The following is a 25,582-nucleotide window of genomic DNA, read 5'->3' as shown; positions in this document are numbered from 1 at the left end:
TACTTTTTGATATAGTTTTGCTTTGTGTGCCATAAAATTTTGATTGTACAAATACAGAATTTTTTTTTTTTGGTCTAAAAGTTAACACATCATTCCTATAGTTAAGACTATAATCCCTTTAGATCATCACCCCCTCATTCCCTCTTGGGGTTAATCCAAGTTATGAATTTAGGTTGTATCCTTCTGGACTTCTTTGTATGTATTCGCACTTAAGCATCAGAAGAAAATATTTGGTGTTTAGTTTACATTAAGGTTATTGTACTACCTATATCTTCAATTTGCCTTTAAAGTATAAAGTGAGAAGAAAATGAGCAGATAACAAAACTCAAGTCACTCGTCACTCAAACCACAATACAGGAAGGTCCAACTCCACGTCAGTCTTATGCATTTTCAAAAATGTCACTTATGTATTGGTTTTATGCCTTGAGAAACATTTAAGTTTTTTTCAAGAAGAAAATACAACAAACATCAGCTTTCTAATGTATGTAAACATCGTTATTTTTTTTATAGCTTCAGATTGGAAGTCATTGTTAAAAATCCAAAAGTAAAATTCTTCATCTAGGCAAAGATTACAGTTGGATAGCAACAAGGATGTGCATGTTTCTTTAAGGAGTAGAAAATTTAATGGAAACTAATAGGGATTTAAGTGAAATATTTCCGCAATTTTCCTACTATAATTTTTTTTTTTTACAGTCTTGCATCACCACATGGATGGAATAAAGGGTAATCTGTAAAAAAAAAAATTTTTTTTTTAAATCTGTACACAGATTTGTTAGGTTTAATTAGCCAAGGCAAGAGATCTTGAGAGGTTCGTTTAAAATAATCACTTTTTAGTCTGTGTGTGTGTGTGTGTGTGTGTGTGTATGCACAGAGGAGGACTGGGGATGGGAAGAGGTAACAAAGTGAAAGTTGCATACATCATTTTGGGGCAAAGGGTCAGAGAGTAACTTCTGTCAATTTTTTTGTTTTTCCTGTTGATTCGTGACTTAGGAGACTCCGTATGTTACAGAATAGAACTGCTCCATACGGTCTTCTGGGCTGTAATCTTTATGGAAGCAGACTTCCAGGCCCGTTTCTTCTGCAGTGCTGCTGGGTGGGTTCAAACCGCCAACTTTTTGCTTACCAGCTGAGTGCAAAAGTGTGTGCCACCCAGGGACCTTAAGAGAGCCAACTTCTGACCTGCATGAGAACACAGAAGGCAGAATCCAATGGCTGCTTCTTTCTTAGATTATCCGCTTATATGGGAGAGCATATCCTTTAGCAGCTTCCTGAGAAAACATGCATGGACTCAAAATTTTTGAGATCTTGCATTTCTGGAGATGTTATGACACCTTTACACTTGACTGAGTATGGCAGATGGGAAATCTTTTTTTTCCCAAAATCTTGAAGTAATTACTGACTGTTGGGAAGTCTGAAAGCCACTCTGATTCCAAATCTATGTGACCTGCTTTTTAAAATCTTTTTTGGACGCTTCTCTTAAACCCACTTTTTTGAAATTTCAAGATGCCATACCTTAGTAAAGGTCCTATTTTTATCCATTGTGTTGTGCTTTCTTCCTGGAAACACGTGTGTTTGATGATTTTCTCCCCTCCATTTTTCCTTTTTTTCAGGAGTTCTTATTACTTGGGTATTGGACATCTCGGACTGATCCTAATCCTTTTTTTTCCTCTATTTTCTGGGTTATTTGCTCAATTTCAGCTTCCAACCCTACCACCGAATTTTAATTTTCAAGAACATTTCCCTTTTTTCAAGAGTTCCTTGTCAATAGATTCTATCCTTATTTTACAGATGCATTATCTTTTCTCATCTCCCTGGAGATTGGCAGTTTTTCTGAGGCTTCTTCTCCCTGTAGTCTCTGGTTCTTCCAAGTTGTTGGCTTTGGTCTTTTCATTCATGTTAGAAGCTTTCATCAGATGCCAGGTTAACTCTAAGATGGCAGACTAAAAAGCTGATATGAGATTGTTGACTGATAGTTTCACTTTAGGGCAATGACTCTCAATCTTGGCTGCATAGTAGAATCACCTAGGCAGTGTTACAAACACTGATACCAACCAACAAAACCCAATGCTGTTGAGATGAGTCTGACTCAGTGACCCTATAGGGCAGAGCAGAAATGCCCCATAGGGTTTCCAAGGAGCAGCTGGTGGGATCTGAACTGCCAAGCTTTTGGATAGCAGCCAAACTCTTAACCACTGTACCATCAGGGCTCCAAAAACACTGATACTCCAGAAATATCCATTTAATTGGCCTAGGATGTGGCCTGGATAAAGGAATTTTAAAAAGCTTGCCAGGTGATACCACCGTGCAGCTAGTGTTGAGAAGCACTACCAAAGGGTGATCTGGCTGAATCCTTTCATGAAGATCTTTCTTTGTCCATGAGGTTCTTCAGGTGAAACTCTTCTGACATCCTCTTGTATGCTTCAGTTCATTAATCCCCACTATTGGTATTGTACCTTCAACTTTCAACTGTGGATAGTGTCTCTCAGTTCTAGGGACCTTGTATTTTTTACCTTTTCCTGAGGATAAACTTCCAGGCTTCTGCAAGTGTGATAGAGATGAAGTTGTCCAGCTTAAAAGAAATGGAGAACAGCTCTGGGAATCTAACTGCATCTTAAACAATTTTCAGTCAATTCTATTTTAGACCCTCCCAGCAACACTTGAAAGGGATATGCTGCCAATTTTTGAGCCTTCTGGGCATTCTGCATGTAAGCTGAGTTGGCTCTCAAATTTTCCCTCTGCTAACTTAGAACTCATATTTCTTTGGTCAGGTTTCCAAAATTCTGGTGCCAATAACTTCTCTCCCATTTACTTCACCGTGAGGGAGTTGTGACTTTAAAAAATAAATATTTTCTTTTTGGTGGAGTGTCAGGAGCACGCAAAATTTGTTTTGTTCAATTTGTCATCTTTACCCATAAGGATGACTGCCATTCTTTGTATGTTAGGTTTGAGTTATAAACATTTCCCCACCCCTGAAATATAAAGAACTTAAGATAGTAGAGAGTCCTAGCAAAACAATCTAACCTGATGATGAAACTACGGTCATAGTAGGAACAATGTGCTTTATTGCTGTTGTTGTTGAATGAGACCCAGAGGAGGGAGCACCCAGGGTGCTAGGCCGACAGAGGTATATGTGGATGCCTGAGTTTGGTCATATAAATGAAATATTAGGCAAAGAGGTATGCTATCCACACACACTCTGTCAAAGGTTTTAAACTGGCAGCCCACGGGCCTATGTAGTCCACAATCACATTTTAGTTGGCCCATATAAAGTTTTACAAACGATTCAGACAAATTATTTTAAAAAATCAGGAGATTTTAAATCAGAATCTGAATTTTAAGCTTTTTTGGAAATACTGGCACATGTGATTGTCTTACTCAGCAGCAGTTGAGTTGTGGCTGCCCTTCAGATGACATAGCCAGCATCATGCACTACGCCACTGCGTGGCCTCTAAAGGCATTTATTTGAATTGGCAACTTTTGGGATGTTGTTTGAGCTTAAAAAAAAATAACAACAACAACAGCAATCCTATTAATGGCAGAAAAACCCTACTTAAGTCAGAAAGAATTAAAACATTTATTGGGCATAAATATATTACATATACACTACAGATACAGTTAGGTATTACATATAGCATTGTATTTGCAAAATCTATACATTAAAATTGATATGGCAGTTTTAATACAATGTATATGAAAGTCTAAAATTTACAATACAGGAAAACATATGATTATTTTTTTTTTTCTCCTAGAGTTGAAAAGCTTGGAATGTATGTCCAACAGTGAGGTAAAACATTTTGTTTTTCAATTTAAAGAATTGTGCAAGGATAACATTCAAAACACATTCAATTAGGGCACTTTTCAATTTTGACAGGAATACTGAATTACTGTAGCCAACAAAACAAGGTTAGAAAATGCCAACATTTCAAGTTGATAAGAACAAGGCATATAATAAGAAAAAAAAATATTTTAAAAAAGTTTTCTTTTTAAACCATTTCTTTGAGGACAAGGGCCATTTGCTTCACGGGACTGGGATTTCTTGTGCCAGGGATGTATCTGACAGACAGAAGAGTCAGAGCCATCAGAAAGCCATTCACTCATTCCTACTTCCTGCAAAGGGGCAAAGAAACAAGGTTACTGTAACACTTTATTTTATTGTTCCTGTGTAATGGCAATATATATAGTTATACATCAATATCACATATACATATTCGTGATAGAACACAGTGCCATATAGAATAATAATTTCCTGACTGAGGGGTTATAACGAATACCAAACAATGGAGAGCAATAAAATAAAGTGCCGTCAGCTTGTATTTCAAACACTTCAGCTTTCTGGTGGTTCAACGGATAGTATGAAAGCTCAAAACAATCAAATTTTCCTAACAACTTTGGCCTAATTTCATTTTCAAGAAGACAACCAATTCAGAGAACTTCTTTATAGCAGCAGTTCTGAAGTGTACCAAAAAGGGATGTTTCTCTTTGTGAACAGTAGGGTTTTTGTACTCAGTTGAATCTTCATTGCTTAAAAAATACCTTCTTCTCTAAATATCTGCATGAAATCGTCTCAGAAAATGCAGATGCAATGTCAGAGTGGATCACATCACACATTGATGTAAATAGAGGGATACGTTTGGAAAGGCCAGAACTTTGGCAAAAATATATTACCTTGATGTCATTAGTTTGCAAGGCTAATTAAACTGATTATTATAGTCAATAACAAAATACAGAACTCTCTAGTATTTACTACATCAATATAGGCACACAGAATAATTCATTGATCTTACCACTACCTTTCAAGAGATGATTATGGTTTTTTGGGTACATGTAAACGTTTCAATCACTGATAATGGATTTTTTTTTTCTTTTGGCATTTAATGCACTAGATGCTCTTACCCTTAAAAATGCAAGAAAATGTCAGAAGATTAATAATACTACAGATGTTGCCAAGGAACAAGAGTGACCTAGAATTACAAAAGTATAAAACACACGCACAAAAAATAACATGCTACAAGGGAAAATTAGTACATAAGTACATTTAAAAATTTTTACAATAAATAAAGATTGCACTGTAATTGGCATTTAAAGTACTGTATGCAGAATATAGTATAAATAAACCAAAAACAAAATAATGTTGGTTTCCCCATGACTTTGGTATGGGAATATTATAAGCTAGTACAGGATACTGCATCTTAGACAACACAGACCAAGCACAAAGTAGCTATGATTGAGAAAAACCAAGTAGCAAAAATATACAAAAACAGAAGCAGGGGGGATACACTGTGTCTGTTGCACCCTTTTGGAATATATTTGCACCTCCAACTCTTAAATGTCCCTGAGGTACTCAAACATTATGGACTTCATATAAATAATCCAATGACTTTGGGTTAAAATTGATTATCTCATGACTCAAAATAAACATGCAAGAGTAACACTTTGCACTCCAATAGCACCTGTTGATCAAGGATCTCAAAGCACTTACAAACATTAGAATCCCCATTTTATTTTATTTTTAATGCATGGGAAAACTGAGGCACAGAGGTAAAGGTGACATGTTTCGGTCACGCAGCAAGTTAGTGACAGATCCAGGGAGAGAATCTCGGCTTCTTGACCCCCAAACACCCTGTGCTTACCGCCAAATACCATTGCTCTCCATACACAGCCAGGTCAACCCCACAGAAATAGGAACTACAAATTTAGAGGACTCGCTTTTGGGCTTTCTCAATTTTTATCTGCTATTAGATTAGTATTATGTGCACTGAATTAAGGTACTGAAATTCAATCACTTCACTGATACCTCAAAGAACAGCCTAAAGGCAAATCTTTCAAAAATAATGAGCTGACGCATTACAAGATTGCTCACAATTAGTGTAAATCATGGACAATGGGCAGAGGCACTAAACTGTCACCAGTTCTCATCATATAATTCTGGTCAAACATAACAGAATATAATTACTCTAGTGATTAGATTAGAAGCACGTAGTTATATACAAAGACAAACAAACACGTTAAAGCAGCTTTTAAAATAGCTGAACAAGGAAACAACTAACTATTGCACAATGCCCTCGTAAAGTTACTGCTATGAATCGACGTGGTAAAAATCTACAATGCTCCACAATTTATAGGTGCATTTTGGTTACTTGATTTTGTATACAGGCAGCTCATAGTGTTAAAATCATAAGAAATACAGATTATTAAAACATTTTCAATTGAAGTACACATTTTGATTTAAACACAGTTAAGTAACTGAGTAACAAAATGGAACCCGTTTAGGGAAGCCCATCTTAGTGCACACAGCTTCTGTACGGTGGTGGGGTGCGGTGCTCCTCTGACATCACTGAAATCCTAGCCCTGTAACTACACACACTGTGATTCCTGTTTACACATATAGATGTTCAAGACGCAAGTGACAGGTGAATATAAATTACTAAACTGTAACGTTAAAAAAAAAAAAAAAATCAAAGGCTTGCAAAAGACATCAGTGAGAACAGAATAAAGGCAAATCTATAAATTTAAAAGAAAATACAAGAAAGCTAGCTTTTGGTATCTGGTTTCCTTTTTTTTAAATCCAGTTTAACCTCTTCCTAGTTTTGCATTTCAAAAAGGTGCACCAAAACACTGATATTTTTTTTTCTAGCTAAATCTGTAAAACAAGAGAAGTATATAAATCAAAGAACAAAAAGACTTAAAAAAAAGGGAGTATCTGAATAAATGTGTGTATTAAAATGTGTAGCATCAATTAAATTCATACCTCTAGTTCTGTTGGGTGTGTTTACTTCATTAAGAAGTACTGTAATATAAAGGCAAATAAAATGGACAAAGTTGCAAAGCCAACCACAATGAGGGCTGCAAACTGTTCATCAGTAGGCATCATGCTCTTCATTTTGGGGTCATCTAAGCTCCCCATGTCCCCTGTAAGCATGACCTCACTTCGTTGTAGTACGAAAGCCGCAGAAGGGCTGAAAGCTCCGCTTAGCTCCTGAGAGGTGTCTAAACAGCGACGACACGCACACACGCGGAACCTGTAGTCCGTGTTGGTCTGGAGGCCTGAGATTTGGAATGTGGCTTCTTCTCCCTTGTACACCTTCAGGAAAAGGAAAAGTCCTGGTCAATTCATTTATAACAAAACTGTAGTCTCTAATGTAATAACCATATAACACTGGGGCCTTGTGGACATTGGCTTGGTTTTAAAAGGTATTCCAACCTACTTTGAATAAAACATGATATAAAAGTGACTCTAACTTTGACAGAAGAGAGAAGGCACGGGCTAGTAATGCAGCTGGCATTTTAAGTAATAAAGATGAATCTAACTGAATTTTAATAACAACTTAGGCTACTATATCAGAAAATGATATACTACTTACCAAGGACTCTGTTTTTGGTCCCCAGAACAAGTTAACATTAAAAAAATGGAAGTATAATGAACATAACAATAATATGCAAAGTTTCTAACTGGATGGTTTTTGACAATTGAATATGCCATGTAATACTGTCCAATCAAGATACCATACCTCCCACCCTGTAGATTAGTTTTGCCTATTCTTTTAAAATTTCAGATAAACGAATTATACAGTATGCATCATTTTGTGCTGATGAAATTCATCCATGTTGCTGAGTGATTCAGAAGTTTGTTCCTTTTACTGCTCAGTAGCGTTCCAGTATATGACTATAGCTCAGTTTATTCATTTTCCTTTTGATGAGCATCTTGGTTTTTTCTAGTTCAGAGGTCTCATACAATGATGAGTGCTATGAACATTCTTGTACAAATCTTTGAGGACCTAAGTTTTTATTTTTCTTGGATAAACACTTAGGAGAAGTGCTGGGTCACAGGGTAGGCTTACATCCAACTTTGTGAAATAGTTTTCCCAAGTGATTCTATCATTTTTTGCACTTCCATCAGTGAAGTGTGAGAGTTCCAACTGCTCCACATTCTCACCAATGTTTGTCATTGTCAGTCTTCTATATTTTAGCTATCTTTTATATTTTAGCTATAATATGACTATTATTCAAATTTATGCACCAACCACTAATGCCAAAGATGAAGAAACTAAAGATTTGACCAGCTTCTGCTGTCTGAAATTGATCAAACATGCAATCAAGATGCATTGGTAGTTATTGGTGAATGGAATGTAAAAGCTGTAAACAAAGAAGAAGGATTGGTAGGTAGAAAATAAGACCTTGGAGGCAGAAATGACACCAGAGATCACATGACAGAATTTTGCAAGACCAACGACTTCTTCACTGCAAATACTATTTTTCATCAACATAAATGGCAACTAGGCATGTGGACCTTGCCAGATGGAATATATAGGAATCAAATCGACTACATCTGTGGAAAGAGATGATGGAGAAGCTCAATATCATCAGTCAGAACAAGGCCAGGGGCCGACTGGAACAGACCATCAATTGCTCATATGCAAGTCCAATTTGAAGCTGAAGAAAATTAAAACAAGTTCCTGAGAGCCAAAGTACAACCCTGAGTACGTCACACCTGAATTTAGAGACTGTCTCAAGAAAAGATTTGACACACTGAATACTAATGATGGAAGACCAGATGAGTTGTGGGGTGACATCAAGGACATCATACATCAAAAAAGCAAGAGGTCATTAAAAAGACAAAAAATAAACCAAAACCAAACCCACTGCCATTGAGTCAGTTAAGACCCAGCGACCCTATAGGACAGGGTAGAACTGCCCCATAGAGTTTCCAAGGAGCACCCGGTAGATTTGAACTGCAGACATTTTGGTTAGCACCCATAATTCTTAACCACAACACAACCAGGGTTTCCATTAAAAAGACAGGAAAGGAAAAAAAAAAACAAAATGAATGTCAGAAGAGACTCTGAAACATGCCTTTTGAATGTAGGGCAGCTAAAGTGAAAGGAAGAAATGATGAACTAAAAGAGCTGAAACAAAGATTTCGAAGGACAGCTTGAGAAGACAAAGTATTATAATGAAATGTCAAGCAACCGGAGATAGAAAACCAAAAGGGAAGAACATGCTTGGCATTTCTCAAGCTGAAAAGAACAGAAGCAAAAATTCAGACCTCGAGTCTCAATACTGAAGGATTCTATGGGCAAAATATTAAACAACGCAGGAAGCATCAAAGGAAGACGGAAGGAATACAGAGTCACTATACCAAAAAGAATTGGTCAATGTTCAACCATTTTATGTGGTACTATATAATCAAGAACCAGTGGTACCAGGGGAAGAAGTCCAAGCTACACAGAAGGCATTGGTGAAAAACAAGGTTCAAGGAATGGATGGAATACCAATTGAGATGTTTCAATAAACGGATGCAGCGCTGGAGGTGCTCACTTGTTTATGCCAAGAAATTTGGAAGACAGCTACCTGACCAATCAACTGAACAGGTCCATATTTGTGCCCATTCCAAAGAAAGGTGATCCAACAATGTGGAAATTATCAAACAATATCATTAATATCACACACAAGTAAAATTTTGCTGAAGATCATTAAAAAATGGTTGTAGCAGTACATTGACAGGGAACTGCCAGAAATTCAAGCCAGACTCAGAAGAGGATATGGAAGGAGGGATATCACTGCTGACATCAGATGGATCTTGGCTGAAAGCAGATAATACCAGAAAGGTGTTTACCTGTGTTTTATTGACTACGCAAAGACATTCGACTGTGTGGATCATAACAAATTACGAATAACATTACAAAGAATGGGAATTCCAGAACACTTAATCGTGCTCATGCAGAACCTGTACATAGACCAAGAGGCGGCTGTTCGAACAGAACAAAGTGATACTGCATTGTTTAAAATCAGGAAATGTGTGCATCAGGGTTGTATCCTTTAACTATACTTATTCAGTCTGTATGCTGAACAAATATCTGAAAAGGGGGGCTATATGAAGAAGAATGCAGCATCAGGGTTGCAGAAAGACTCATTAACAACCTGTGACATGCAGATGATATGCTTGCTGAAAGTGAAGAGGACTTGAAACACTTAGTGATGAAGACCAAAGACTACAGCCTTCAGTATGGATTATACCTCAACTTAAAGAAAACAAAAATCCTCCCAACTGGACCAATAAGCAACATCATGATAGATAAATGGAGAAATACTGATATTGTCAAGGATTTCATTTTACTTGGATCCACAATCAACACCCGTGGAATCTATAGTCAAGAAATCACACAACATACTGCAATGGGCAAATCTTCTGCAAAAGACCTTTCTAAAGTGTTAAAAAGCAAAGATATCACTTTGAGGACTAAGGTGTGCCTGACCCAAGCCATGATATTTTCAACTGCCTCATATGCATGTGAAAGCTCGACGATGAATAAAGAAGACCAAAGAAGAACTGATGCCCTTTAATTATGCTGTTGGTGAAGACTACTGAATATATCATGGACTGCCAGAAGAACGAACAAATGTGTCTTGGAAGTACAACGTGAATGCTCCCTTAGAAAGGAGGATGGCGAGACTTCATCTCATGTACTTTGGGCATGTTATCAGGAGGGACCAGTTCCTGGAGAAGGACATCATGCTTGGTAAAGTAGAGGGTCAACAAGGGAGAGGAAGACCCTCAATGAGATGGACTGACACAGTGGCTGCAACAATGTGCTCAAATATAGCAACAATTGTGAGGATGGTGCAGGACCAGGCAGTGTTTCATTCCGTTGTACATAATGGGAATGAAACCTAAGAACAACATAAGAGGCTACATAAGAACAACATTTTTCTTGAGTGTTTGTTCTCCGTATGACCAACCTGCTTTCCTCTGTTAAGGAACTGGGATGCTTTCTTCCCCATTGTTAATGCTAATATAACAACCACGAGGCTAGGACTTAAAAACTACCAGTTTATTTAGACAGAAACTGTCACCCTTTGAGTTGACTAAAGCTAATAGGAGTTTTCAAGAGGGAGGGGGTGGGGAGGTGTGCCTCTCCCAAGACTGTTTCATCAAAGTGATATTGATCCTCAAAAATCTTATAGAAAATGGTAATCAGGTTAAAATTACATAGAAATTTATAGTTATATTAAATTTAATGAACGAACACAAGATAAAACCAGTTGGAACTAACCCACATCAATAAGAGATTTGACTGATGTGTAATTAAAAAAGAAAATTTAATTGAGCCCTTCCTATATGATGGCACTGAGTTTGTAATTACAAAATGCTTAGAACACGCCTGGTATATAGTAATTGCAAAGAAAGAGTTTGTTGTTATTACTATTTAGAACTTAGAAAAATCCAAAATATTCTCTTAAAACACAGTGATTAAAAGCGATAGATATGGGCATTTTCAATCTAGATGCATAAAAATAATCCTAAGTAGAACTGACAGGCCACTTTTATAAAGCTGTCAATTTTGCCCATTAATACAAATCCTCTAGGAAAGAAAATTTCTAAAAATCTCAGCTATAGAGAGTTGCTGAGAATCTACAAACATTTCTACCTGTTTCTAAAATCCAGTGTGCAAAGTTCTACCAAGAAGCAGAACATTCTACCAGTGAACACAAAGGCACTGTCCACGCATTCCCAAATTCACTGCTGTTGAGTCAACTCTGACTCATTACAACCTTAAAGGACACAACAGAACTGTCCCATAGGGTTTCCAAGGCTGTAATCTTTAAGAAGTAGACCGCCACACCTTTCTCCCACAGAGCGATTGGTAGGTTCCAACCGCTGACCTTTTGGTAGCAGTCAAGTGCTTAACCACTGTACCACCAGGGCTCATCTCCACAAGTTTATTGATGGGCAATTTGAAAGACAGCAAAGGAATCTTAGAGTATAAAAAGGGGGCCAGGCTTCCAAAGTTCACCTGATAGCCTTTTATTTTTGTTGCGGTTGTCTGGAATATACACAGCAGAAAATATACCAATTCAACAGTTTCTATGCGTACAATTCAGTGACACTGATTACATTCTTATAAGTCTGCAACCATTCTCACCCTCCTTTTCTGAGTTGTTCCTCCCACATTTGTTCCTCCCAAAGTACTGCCCTCTCAGTTTCCTATCTAATCTTTTGAGTTGCTGCTTTTCATTTGGTCCCATATAAAACCAAAAAACCCGAACCCGTTGCCATCGAGTTGATTCTGACTCATAGCAACCCTATGGAACAGAGCAGAACTGCCCCATACAGTTTCCAAGGAGTGGCTGGTGGATTCAAACTGCCAACCTTTTGGTTAGCAGCCATAGCTCTTAACTTCCACGCCACCAGGGTTTCCTTGATCCCATACAGACAGATCTTAAAACAGCATAATGCTCAAGGAAGACATTCTTTACTGGTTAAGCTAAACTACTGCTTGGTTTTAAAAAGACTTCAGGGGATATTTTTGGTTTAAGGTTTAAAGACTATCTTAGAGCAATAGTTTCAAGGGTTCACCCAGTCAACCTTTTTCTTAAGATTTTCCTCTCTCATCTTCAAACTTCATAAGTACACTTAACGTGTCTTATTTTCCGTTTGCTTCTTATACTTTTCCAGGTTTATAACTGCTTTATAATATCTTAAGCATGTTTCTCCTGGAGAGTTACCCTGTTTCTTTAAAGGCTGTGACATGTGCCTTATGAACTGCGATTACAAACAGCTGGGCTGGAGCAACTAAAAACCGAAGAGTTTTAAGAAAACCCCCGGCAGTATCAGGGGACCACACCTTTCTCATAGCTCAGTGTGGAGTCTAAATGAAGATTTTAAGGTGAGCATGTTGTCATGGTGATCACCCCAAGCCTGCTACTCAAGAATTGAGACTACACCACGATGGGACCATCTCTCCATGGGTCAATTTCTAACACATATGGGTCTCAGAGGAAAACAATGGTGTACATTTCTTCTTAACAGAAGAGACCTTTTAAAGTTCTTTACTTTCTACAATCTAAAATGCTAAAGTTGGTATTTTGTGAGACAAGTCTTGGAAACTATAGGGACCATTCATGGAGAGAATGCTTTGCACCCTATGGGGGTAGTACAGGAGTTGGATAAAGCAGGTCCTTTTGACTTCTGCTATCTGGGGCTTTGGTTTCTCCATCTGCAATGTTCCAGGCATACAATTCATTCTGACACTCTACGGAAGTGATAAGTTAATGTTGGCATGTTTATCATGTTGGAAACCAGCTGTCATCTAAGCCTTAGCTAGAAAGGTTTACTGATATGCCTCTTTCATTGCTTCTTTTGGAGCCCACACCTTTTGAAATAGTCGTTTACTTTTAACAAGGGTAAAAAACTATTTAGCTGTTGGAGCTCTTTTTTTTTCCTCCGGGCAAACTAGGGAGCTGTGTCTGGTCTTATTTGGCCACTGGGAGGTAATAAACAGGCTTTTTAAGCACAAAAACTATATTTGGGAAACCCTGGTGGTGTAGTGGTTAAGTGCCTTGGCTGTTAACCGAAAGGCTGGCAGTTTGAATCCACCAGGCGCTCCTTGGAAACTCTATGGGGCAGTTCTACTCTGTCCTATAGGATCTTTTTAAACACAAAACTATATTTAGGATCCCAGCTTTAAATTCTTGCTCTGCCACTTACTAGATTTGTGATCTTGGGCAAGTAACTTAACAGCTTTGAGCCCTAGTTTTCTCATCTTTGAAATGGGGATAGTAACAATACCTAAGTCTTGAGGAGCAAATGAGAAAATATATGTGAAAAACACTTGTGAAAGGAATATACTGGCGATAAATTCTTTATCAATTTCACTGAATTTAATCCTCATGATTACTCGGTAAGGTGAGTATTGCTACTTCCATTTTAGAGATAAACTGAGGCTACAGACTGTGCCACTGAGTTCAGCTCACCTGGTCTCTGACTTTGTCTTTCCATATAATCCTACTACCTCCCCTTAAAGGTATTTCCATTAAACATCTTTCAGATCACTCCATTGTGAGCCCTGCTGTCCCATAAAGAAAAGGACATCATAAACACAGTCTTTTCCTTTATGTCATGGACAGTAGCTCCCCCGAGTCTATGCCAAGCAAGGTCTTGGGAAGCATTTTTGTGATGAAGCCTCTTCATTTCTGCCATCGATCAATGACCTCATTGTAGAAAATCACTTGACAATTCCTAAAGATGTTCTAGAGACTTTCTGAAAGTGAATATAATGTATATTTTTATTTTAAATTATTTCTATGGTTTCTAGAATTTGCATGGCTAGATCCCTCTATGAAAGGTGGCCCAAGTATATTTAATTTCCCAGAAACCCAACTGAGAGAATCTTGAAGAGAAAATTCATGTATTAATTCCGATGGAACTTTTCAACTCTAAATCCTTAGAGTGAAGGTCTTGGAAAACGTATGTAGAAAGCAAAGAAATGCTTCTTTTCTTGTATCATTAGGCAAAAAGCTTAGCAAAAGATAAACGAATTCCTAATTGAAGGGAACTCCCTTAACAAGATCAATCAAAAGTTAGGCTTCAATTCGTAAATACTTTTTTTTTTTTTAAAGCCATTCTTATTGCTTTAATTGGAACAGCTCTCATTTTCACAAGCACTGCCAAAACAATGTTAACATTTAGATTTTTTTTTTTTTACATTTAAGATGGATTAAGTATATTCAGTTTGGGACTGTGCTCTGTTGTCTCCATATTTCCATGGCAACCAGCACAATGACTTGAACAAAGAAGATGCTCAGCAACTGTTCTCTAATCGAGCCCTCAGGTACTCCCAGTAGATATTCTGACACCACACTGAAAAATGAGGATCAGTGCTGGAAACAAACAAACGTAAACCTCGAGCATTAAAACACACAGACACACAGAAGCAACAGAAGGAGTCTAGTACAGGCACAGCCATCACTGCAAAACAACGAAACCATCAACAATGGCTAAGTTGTTTTCAGTGAATTGACAGAAATCATGGAGTTTCTACTGTATTTTAGAAATATCCTACAATGCTTAATTTTGAATATGGGCCTTTTAGATTCTCTGCTAAGCAAAAAGTGAAACAACGCCCCATTTCCTGAGGATTCGGGTTGCTGAGGTTTGATAACTGACTTGTTTCTGTTGAAATAATCACAGCCATGGAATTTACACCATTTTTTTTTTCTTATTACCTCATTTCTCATTATACTCTTCTATAGCCTGAGAATATTATGTTTTTAAATATATTGTCATTAAAAAGTATATGTCTATGTGAGAGACTGACTTGATTTGTAAACTTTCACTTAAAGCACAATAAAAATTATTAAAAATAAAAAATATGTCTAAGGCCTCACAGCTAAGACTCTTCTAAGAGAAGAAAAGACAGTGTTGGGGGGCGAGGGGGAGGAAAGAGACTAGCTGCATAGATCTCAGGATGCAGCGTAAATCTAAACTATTCAGGGCAGTGTGACACTGGCACAGACAAGGACAAATTATCCAGGAGCAGGATGGAGCTGAATGATAGCCCAGTAACTAGGGCAAATGACATGGCCACTGTGTGAGTTCCTACAGCTACAGATTATTTGGGGTCTATGGGAGGTCAAAGCACCTAAGCAGGCCCAGGGCAGGGGACTTCTGGCAGTGGTGGATAACGGAGAGAGCACTGGACTTAAAATCAGCTGGCTCTTGGTTTCAATCATGGTGCAGCCACTCACCAGCTGTGTCACCTGGGAGATTCATAACCCCACAAGCCTTAACAGCCTTACCAGTAAAATGAGTATAAAAACCTCAACTCTCAAAGTTGCTGGAAGGAGTGTTCCTGTTGTTAGGTGCCATCGAGTCAATTTAGACTCATATGGACTCTATAAGACAGAGCAGAACTGCCCCATAGGGTTTCCTAGGCTGCAATTTTTACAGGATCAAATTGCCAGGCCTTTCTCCCACGGAGCCACTGGGTGGATTCGAACCACCAACCTTTTGTTTAGCAGCCGAGTGCTGAACCACTGCATTACCAGGGCTCCTTGGATGGGAGGATTAAATGATACAAAGTTCAGGGAGTTCCAGCACAGGATTTGGCCCATCGTAGGTACTCGGTCAATTTAGTTCCCCTTCTTACAGTGTGCTCTGCTAGTTAGACTGCTTAGATCCTACATTTTATTAACTGTTCATAAGAGATTGAAATTTTCTTTTTCAATGTGGAAAAAACACTGCATGAAATATCTTTATGTTAGCAGTTTAAAGTATTTTTAAATAGGCCTTGAAGAAAAAAAAATCTGTGAATAGTTTTTTGAGGTGTTCCAAATACGGCAACTTTTGAATATTCTTTCAGCTCTATGAACATGTAAGTGTGGAAGCGTGTGTAATTACAGCTTCTCTACACGGGTCTGATTACAAAATCCTCAGGCCAACAAATTCACAGGGCCCAATGGAGTGAAGCCAGTCACAGCTCCCAGGAGAGAAGTAAAGACTACTCCAGAGAAACACATTAAGAATTTTCAGGTTTGAAGAAAGTAAAGGCGATGGGCCTTAATGAAATTAAATGTCACTCGCATTTTTTAAATTACATGGTTGGGTATAGAATAAGCCAATTGACACAGCTAAATGAAAATAAACGGAGTTATTACACTGGCCAATCTATGCTAATTAGCAAATAAACTGACAGATCTTTAAAACAAACATGCGAGACTCAAAAGCCCTGGATAATATCAAAACCACCTATTGCCATGGAGTCATTTCATTATTTAACACCTATTCCTTAAAGGTACCATGTTTCGGTAGATAAGAAACAAATCACTCCCCCCACCTGAAAATGAAGAATACCACCTAGGATTATTGGGGAGATTAAATGTGATAACATACAGCAACCTCCTAGAACAGGGCCTGGCACGCTGCAGGCATTTAAGAAATGCCAGCCTAACAATACATACGTAAAGAGCACTACACTGCTACCGGATCAGACTTCGCTGAGTCCCTTGCAGGAATCCCGTGAAACACTCAAAAACAAAACACTTGATGTCAGGGAATCTTGGGGATGACTACACATGTGACCTGCAGGAATCAAGGGAAGTGGGGCCCTGATGCTGGCCTGGTGTCCACAGCTGTTCACATGGGTGCTTACAGCTCAGCAGTACTTAGGAACACAGCTGTGCCTCCAGTGAGGTGACTTTTCCTGGGATGGTGCAGCCTTCCATGTCAGGCCAGCAAGCCATCCTATCGAAGGATGGATTATCCAACAAGCAAGGTAAGCACAATGCTTACCTTGCTTACCAGATCATCTGTAGTGAACCATTTCACTACAGATTGATTCGTACAAGTAAGCCTGTGCTTACCTTGCTTACTGGGTCATCCACCCCATCAGGGATTCTAAATTTAAAAAGAGGCTTTGATTCTGTAGGAAAAAGCTGTAGGGCTGGGAAAGAGACAGATGCCTGTTATACTTAGAAGGAGAATCTTTGATGTTGTGAAAAAAAAGTGAAACTGTTCACTATAGATGATCTAGTAAGCAAGATAAGGATCACGCTTATCTTGTCTATTGGTTAATCCACCCCTGGTTCTATCCCTTTGTTTTCATTCATTTTTACTGGGGCCCCATTAAGGGCTTTTCCTCTTGCCTCAATCCAATTTAAAAGGCACAGCTCCATTTAAGATTTTCTTTATTGAAGTAACTAATCATATTATTGCAGTAAGTATATAAGCAATATTATTTTTACAAGGACTATTTCTGTTTCTGATTTGATGAACAACATATTTTAATTTTGACATGTTTATTCCAGAATGGCAGGATTTAAAGTAATACTCAGATAACTGAAACGAAGAATCCATGACCCTAAATTCAGAGCAACATGCTGCCTAGCTAAATCCTTTAAATAACAGAGTTCTTAGAGATGACCACTGGCAAAAGCGCACGCTGAGCTGCTGGAGGGTCTGTATCTGGGCCAATGCCTGCACCTCTTTACCAATGTCACCTTCCCCCAAGAACTGGGAAGGGAAGCATAATTGCACAGCATTACTATTTATACAGCACCTTCTCATGGCTGAAGGGGTCTGATGCTCACAGTAACCCTCTGAGTGAAAAGATTATTATTCCCACTTTGACAATGAGAGAGGTGAGTCTCAGTGAGGCAGATTAATTCCTTCAATACCACACAACTATAGAAGGCAGAAGGAGCCCTGGTGGTGCAGTGGTTAAGTGCTTGGCTGCTAATCGAAAGGTTGGCTGTTTGAACCTACCAGCTGCTCTGAGGGAGAAAGATGTGGCAACCTGCCTCCGTAGAGATTACAGCCTAGGAGACCCTATGAGGCAGTTCTACTCTGTCCTATAGGGTTGCTATGAGTTAGAATTGACTCAATGGCACATAACAACATGGAAGGCAGACTTGACCCCATGCCCCTACTCCCCCAGCTCAAGATAGAACCACTAACCCACAGGCCTCCTCTGTTGAGGGCAAGATGCTGGGCAGGCATCTTTATTTTCGAACAGGAGAGGGACAGGGAAGGTAGCTAGTACAGAACTGCTTCTTTCAGGTACGTGTTTGTCACTACAATGGCCCTAAGAAAGCGGAGAACACCGACTGTGCTGTTTTGTATGCTATGACAATGGCAGCCCAAGCAATACAAAGCACCTGTCTCTCAATACACCAGGGTCTTATACCAGGACTCCATGAAACTGGATACACATTTCATTTTATCTAAAAATTTAAGAGGAGGTTTATATACCTAGTGGCGTAGTGGTGAGCACTTAGCTGCTAATCCAAAGGTCAGCGGTTTGAACCTGCCAGCCACTCTGCATTAAAAAGATGTGGGAGTCTGGATCCGTCAAGATTTATAGCCTCAGAAACCCCATGGGGCAGTTCTACTCTGTCCTACAGGGTCGCTAAGAGTCAGAATTGACTGGACAGCAGTGGGTCTGGTTTGGTATAATGAGCATTTTTCTGGGATAAGGTGTCCTGGCCTTTATCAAATACTTATAGGGACCTGTAAACCTAAGAAAATTAACAATCAGTAAAATAAATGATGACTTTTAAATATCTCCTTCTGACTTTAAAATAGCTCCTTCTTGCTCTATCCTTATATTGCTTTGAATTTGATCCTTTCTTCATGGAAAAATTAAAAACTATGCAATGAGACAATCACAGCCTCATTGTTTAAATTGCTACATTAAGGAACAGAGTGGAAGGTCATTAAAAAACACGGAGGCTCCAAGACTCAAAGACTTTGAAACAGCTCTGTCAAGAGAGGATCTTTTCTCAGGGCACTTTATGTGATCCCATGAAGAACACATGGATTCTAACATACATGTATTCTAAAAATGATACATTTAAAAAATGACATTATATATGGGAGTACAAACAGAAACCTGTACACCAAGGTTCACTGCAGTACTTTTCACACTAGCCAAAAGGTGGAAACCACCTAAATGTTCACTTGCGGATGAATGGATAAACAAAGTATGGTACATATACGCAATGGAATATTACTCAGCCGTAAAGAGAAATGAAGTCCTGGTACATGATACAACATGGCTGAACCCTGAAAACATGCTGAGTGAAATAAGTCAGTCACAAAAGGATAAATATTGTATGACCTCACTTATATAAAATAGGCAAATATATAGAAATCACAGCTTATTAGTGGTTACAAGGAGTGGAGGAAGGGGGACTTTTTGCTGGGAGGCAAATGTATTTATGTTAATAGTGGTAGAAAAAATTAGGAAAAAGGACAAGGGTTGTACAACATGAAGAGCGTATCAATGTCCTGGAATTGTGCATGTAGGAACTATTGAAATGCTGAAGGTTTTGTTGTGTATACTTGTACCACATTAAAAATGATACAAAATAACAATGTATTTATAAAGAGACGCCATGAGGTTGCCTGTGGAACGTTTGCAGCAGATGCTTCACATGTTTCCTTGTTCAGGTAATGAAGCTGATCCCTGAGAATAACTGCAATTTCTTACAAATGTTAAGCTGCCAACAGGTAATAATTTCTTGCAGTTTGCTGACCCTTTTCTCATCTTTGATGTTTTTATTCAATTTTTTTTTTGTAAAAACTATTGCTGTCTGTACAGGGCTATGAATCTGAATCATTTCGCTTTACTTTCTTTTTATGTGTATATAAACTGTCTTCATGCTGTATCTTGTGCAATTCAGCAGGATACAGATACAATTTTCATCTTTTTCAGAAATGCCATACAATTAATGCTGTTTGAAAAGAAGCTGAAAACTTCCTGAAAAAAAGCTTGTGCTTGGGATGTTTATTAAATATGTGGAAAAGCCAAATCTACATATGCATGCATTCTAATGCAGAGTAAAATTTTAGGGGAGGATTCAATACTTTAAGTTAATGCACTGTTTAATGATAAACACCAGCTCTTTCTCCCACACCATATAACAAGTGAAATTACACTGGTTAGCTAGGACCAAGGGAAAGTTAAGGTCAATGTTTCAAGCAAAAAAAAAAAAAAAAAATCAGAAAAAGCCTTGGCCCTTGCCACATCTGCCTGTAAAAATAAGCTTGGGGAGGAGAAGGACAGATTCCTTTTATGAGTGATTTTTTATACCTAAATTATAAATCCACTCCAAGATGAAGTTTATTCTTTATCGCCACTACAGATACAAGCCTGTTACTTTGAAACTGTCTCTGTCATAGATGCCAGAAACATTTACAGAGTGCATGCTGTGTGCCAGCCCTGGGAACAGAACCATGAATAACAAAGCCCATGTTGGCGGGTCCTGTCTGGTTAGCGCTGTAAGTGAGGTACACACAGAGCACCAGGAGAGCCGGCGCTCTTCGGAGGTAGATGCACAGAAATGAGTACTCCTCATTTTCTTTTGCTTTGCCTCCATGCATTCGATGGCCATTGCCTGTTATCCCTGGGCTGTACTTATTTTAACCATTACTCTGCACACATAATATAAATAGGTTCCATTCTCTATCTCATGTCCAAAACAAGTGAATGAAGCACTCAAAATATCAGGTTGAAGATAATGCTTACTGAATAGGGAGATGCAAAAAACCCAGAACAAACTGTCCCTGACCCAACTGCGGCTCTTCATGTGCCGCTAGTCGCTGTAATCATTTCTTGGTAAATGTAGTAACTACGTGGTAACATGGGGAATGCTAACCCCATCTACTGAGTCTGTTCTGTAGTACTGTTATCTACAAATGTTTACAACAAAAATATTCCAAGGCATATATATGATTAAAAATTATTACATTGTATTCATAAGCCCATGGATCTAAATATATAACATTAAACAAACAGCAGATTCAAACACTAAATCGGCCAATAAGATCTGCTTTATTGAATGGATCCGCCTATATTCCAGCAATGCCCAACATGTGAAGCTACTGAACAAATAATGCTGCTTCTTCAGCTGTGTAACATCAATCACTGAGCTTTGAGAAGCAGAATGTTTTTCCAAGAAAGGGTAGAAAGGTATGGTACATGGAATAAAAAGGTTTCAAAATACACTGACGAACGTGTAATGAATGTACTATTAGGAAATGAATTACTGTTAAGTGTCAAATGATATGCTGTGAAATTTCCCAACACCTCATCTTCTAATCATTTTTACACTGCTATGGAACAGGACAAATGCTATTGGTGGTAAAAAAAGCTGACTAAATCTAGTGAGGAAAATCCCCTGCTCGCTATTTGAGTTGAGCTCCTAACATCAATCATATTTTTCTGGAAAGATGAAACACTCATGTACATAAAGTTATTTACTCTAAAATAGGACCTACTGTATAGAATGATGAGAGGAAATTATGGCATCCTTACTCTGATTTAAGAGGAGTAGTGAAAACTTTTGGTGATACCATCTTCCACCGATATGAATCAATACTAGTGGATGCCATTTTGAAAATAAAGTTTTTACAAGATGGGTTTAAAACAATTGATTCTTTTGTCTGACACTTCATATTAGCAAAGTACAGCAATGTGCACCAATCTTTACTCTGTTTTTTTTTTACACATTTTTATTTCCAAGTATTCTTTATTATTACATATGAAATACCAGTGAGCAATTTAACAAAAACTCTGAATCAAATTATTTTCTACTTGTCTGTATACCCGAAGCCTCAATAGCTGAATTAACAAGACTTGACAAATTGTGCTAACGCATCAGAGGACAGGTGGCATTTACCTTCAAACTTTCTTAGTTTGATATAATACATGCCCCTATTAAATAAGCCCTGCTGGTGCAGTGGTCAAAGTGCTCGGCTGCTAACCAAAAGGTCAGTGGCTCAAACCCACCAGTTGTTCCATGGGATAAAGAGGTGGCAGTCTGCTTCTGTAAAGATTACAGCCTTGGTAATCCTAAAGGGCAGTTCTACTCTATCCCTATAGGGTCACTATGAGTCAGAATTGACTTGATGTCAATGGTTTTGCTCTGTTTTGTTTTTTCAAATTAAAAGTGCTGGTAAGGAATGGGCCTTGGTGTTCCTAATGGAATAACAGTATTATTTATATACCGATTTCACATAAACAGTTGCAGGAAAGATCAAAGAGTCATGTATGTAAAGTTATTTACTCTAAAACAGCATCAGGTTCAGGGAAGCAAGAGGGCATCGGAGTCCTTCACAGCAAGTGACAGGATCATGGGGGGCTTTGGGAAAATTCGTTCACAAAGGGTGTGAAAAATGATTAAAATCAAATTTGTTATCAGGCTACATTCCAATTACATTCTTTCTTGCATGGATTTGTCACGTGATCTACATAGCCTCATTACTCTAATTCTGATCCACGGACTACCAGCACCTGCATCACCTGGCAGCCTGTTAGAAAGGCAGGATCTCAGGCCTCCCCTCAAACCTACTGAATCAGAACTGGCATTTTAAAAGGATCCCCAGGTGTGTCATACATAAATTAAAGGGTGACAAGCAGTAACCTAGAGCTTCGGAATCACAGGCCTCAAGAGCCTATGGGTCACCTCCCTATCCTTCCATTAGAACTTCTATAATAAAGGCAGACAGGACATAGTCTCAGCAGTAACTGCTGAAGCCCATTTCCCCTCTGTAGTAAAACCACAGGTATTTTAGGTTTCGATTACATACAGACGTGAATGCTCGTAAACATCACGTGCAGTATTGAACACAAATATAGAACTTAAAACCTAACCGTTTATACGACAAGCTCTGCTTTAGAGATGAACATTTAAGATGAATGTCATCTGCTGCAAAGTGAAGTGTAAACTAGGGTTTACATACCCTAAAGAATTAGGTAACATGTTAGGCAGCTTCTACCACTGGTTTTAGGAAAACCGTAGCTCACTGGTCACTGAGTCACTCATGGCAATGAGCAGAGGCACGGAGCCAGCTGACTTTGGGAAGCCACACATCTGCCATGCACACTGGCTCTTACCTGTTTGTATTCAGATTCTCTTCCAACCAACACCTGCAGAATGTAGCTGACAGGATCGCCTTTCATTGGTGGTACCGTCTCCCACAGAATTTCACATGCATTTCCTTCTAACTGTGTCACTCGAGGTGCTGAAATATAAATCCACATATGCAGCTCAAATTTCAAAGTATCACATTAACAATGAGTATTTTACTAATATTAAGGGAACCCAGAGAGAGCGAGAGCATGCCCATGTCTGTCCTGAGGGGGGAGTTTATTTGCTGAGGGTCCCAGAGAACTGCAGGGTGTCTTACGCACAGAGAAGACACTCTGTGACCAGTAAGCCATTGATGAAAACTCCTTTGCTCACTATCTTACTAATCAAAAAATGGATCACATTTCTGTTATTTTTTCTATTGAGCACTTGTGTGAGGTTCACTGGGGGAATGCAAAAATTGCTAAGACAGACCCTGTTTCAAAGAATTTAAAATTAGTTGAGGGATGGGGACAGCAAGATAGGAAAAAAAAGGAGATAAGTACAAAAAGAAACTGAATGGAAGGCAGATTAAAAGGGAGGTGTAAACAAAACGTCAGCAAGCTCCAAGGCAGGGAAAGAGCACATGTGGTTGAGTCTAAGAAATATTTGAGGAACAGGAGACATTTGAGATAAGACCCAGAGAATGGGCAGCATTGAAAGCCTTTTTAGAATTAAAGTATCTTACAGTTGCATTTTCTAAAAAATAATTTTTATTGTGCTTTAAGTGAAAGTTTACAAATCAAGTCAGTCTGTCACATACAAGCTTATATACACCTTACTCCATACTCCCACCTACTCTCCCCCTAATGAGTCAGCCTGCTCCCTCCTTCCAGTCTCTCCTTTCCTGATGATTTTGCCAGTTTCTAACCCTTTCTACCCTCCTATCTCCCCTCCAGACAGGAGATGCCAACACAGTCTCAAGTGTCCACCTGATACAAGTAGCTCACTCTTCATCAGCATCTCTCTCCTACCCATTGTCCAGACCCTTCCATGTCTGATGAGTTGTCTTTGGGAATGGTTCCTGTCCTGGGCCAACAGAAGGTTTGGGGACCATGACCGCCGGGATTCCTCTAGTCTCAGTCAGACCATTAAGTCTGGTCTTTTTATGAGAATTTGGGGTCTGCATCCCACTGTTCTCCTGCTCCCTCAGGGGTTCTCTGTTGTGCTCCCTTGTCAGGGCAGTCATCAGTTGTGGCCGGGCACCTTCTAGTTCCTCTGGTCTCAGGATGATGTAAGTCTCTGGTTCATGTGGCCCTTTCTGTCTCTTGGGCTCATAGTTATCGTGTGACCTTGGTGTTCCTCATTCTCCTTTGCTCCAGGTGGGTTGAGACCAATTGATGCATCTTAGAGGGCCGCTTGTTAACATTTAAGACCCCAGATGCCACATTTCCAAGTGGGATGCAGAATGTTTTCAAAATAGAATTATCTTGCCAATTGACTTAGAAGTCCCCTTAAGTCATAGCCCCCAGACCCCCACCCTTGCTCCGCTGACCTTTGAAGCATTCAGTTTATCCTGGAAACTTCTTTGCTTTTGGTCCAGTCCAGTTGAGCTGACCTTCTGTGTTTGAGTATTGTCCTTCCCTTTACCTAAAGTAGTAGTTCTTATCTACTAACTAATCAGTAAATAACCCTCTCCCACCCTTCCTCCCTCCCCCCGCCTTGTAACCACAAAAGTATGTGTTCTTCTCAGTTTACACTATTTCTCAAGATCTTATAATAGTGGTCTTATACAATATTTGTCCTTTTGCCTCTGACTAATTTCACTCAGCATAATGCCTTCCAGGTTCCTCCACGTTATGAAATGTTTCACAGATGTGTCACTGTTCTTTATCGATGCGTAGTATTCCATTGTGAGAATATACCATAATTTATTTAACCATTCATCCGTTGATGGACACCTTGGTTGCTTCCAAATTTTTGCTATTGTAAACAGAGCTGCAATAAACATGGGTGTGCATATATCTGTTCGTGTAAAGGCTCTTATTTCTCTAGGGTATATTCCGAGAGTGGGATTTCTGGGCTAAAAAAAAAAAAATTTTTTTTTTTTTCTGGTAGTTCTATTTCTAACTTTTTAACAAAATGCCAGATAGATTTCCAAAGTGGTTGTACCATTTTACATTCCCACCAGCAGTGTATAAGAGTTCCAATCTCTCCGCAGCCTCTCCAACACTTATTATTTTGTGTTTTTTGGATTAATGCCAGCCTTTTTTTTTTTCTGTTGGAGTGAGATGGAATCTCATTGTAGTTTTAATTTGCATTTCTCTAATGGCTAATGATCACGAGCATTTTCTCATGTATCTGTTAGCTGCTGCCTGAACATCTTCTTTAGTGAAGTGCGTGTTCATATCCTTTGCCCACTTTTTGATTGGGTTGTCCTTTTTTTTTTTTAAAT

At 38.7% G+C, this 25,582-nt stretch overlaps 1 protein-coding gene across 4 annotated transcripts in view; it reads right to left on the bottom strand.

Annotated features, from left to right (window-relative positions):
* Window positions 1-3,555: 3,555 nt before the first annotated feature.
* FNDC3B (fibronectin type III domain containing 3B) overlaps window positions 3,556-25,582 on the bottom strand; it is a 391,122-nt gene continuing 369,095 nt past the window's right edge. For 3 of the 4 annotated variants that reach the window (XM_064275474.1, XM_064275478.1, XM_064275475.1), the window contains exons 25-26: window positions 23,175-23,302; window positions 6,549-7,081 (exon numbers count right to left, since the gene is read on the bottom strand). In XM_064275474.1, the coding sequence (XP_064131544.1) occupies window positions 6,770-7,081; window positions 23,175-23,302 (440 nt within the window). In that variant the 3' untranslated portion in view covers window positions 6,549-6,769. Of the gene's footprint in view, window positions 4,108-6,548; window positions 7,082-23,174; window positions 23,303-25,582 lie in introns of those variants that run through there. The other variant, XM_064275476.1, reaches the window with a different exon arrangement.

The sequence above is a fragment of the Loxodonta africana genome, chromosome 23 (assembly GCF_030014295.1).
Source record: "Loxodonta africana isolate mLoxAfr1 chromosome 23, mLoxAfr1.hap2, whole genome shotgun sequence".
Lineage (NCBI taxonomy): Eukaryota > Metazoa > Chordata > Mammalia > Proboscidea > Elephantidae > Loxodonta > Loxodonta africana.
This window is presented reverse-complemented; position numbering and strand designations above follow the sequence as displayed.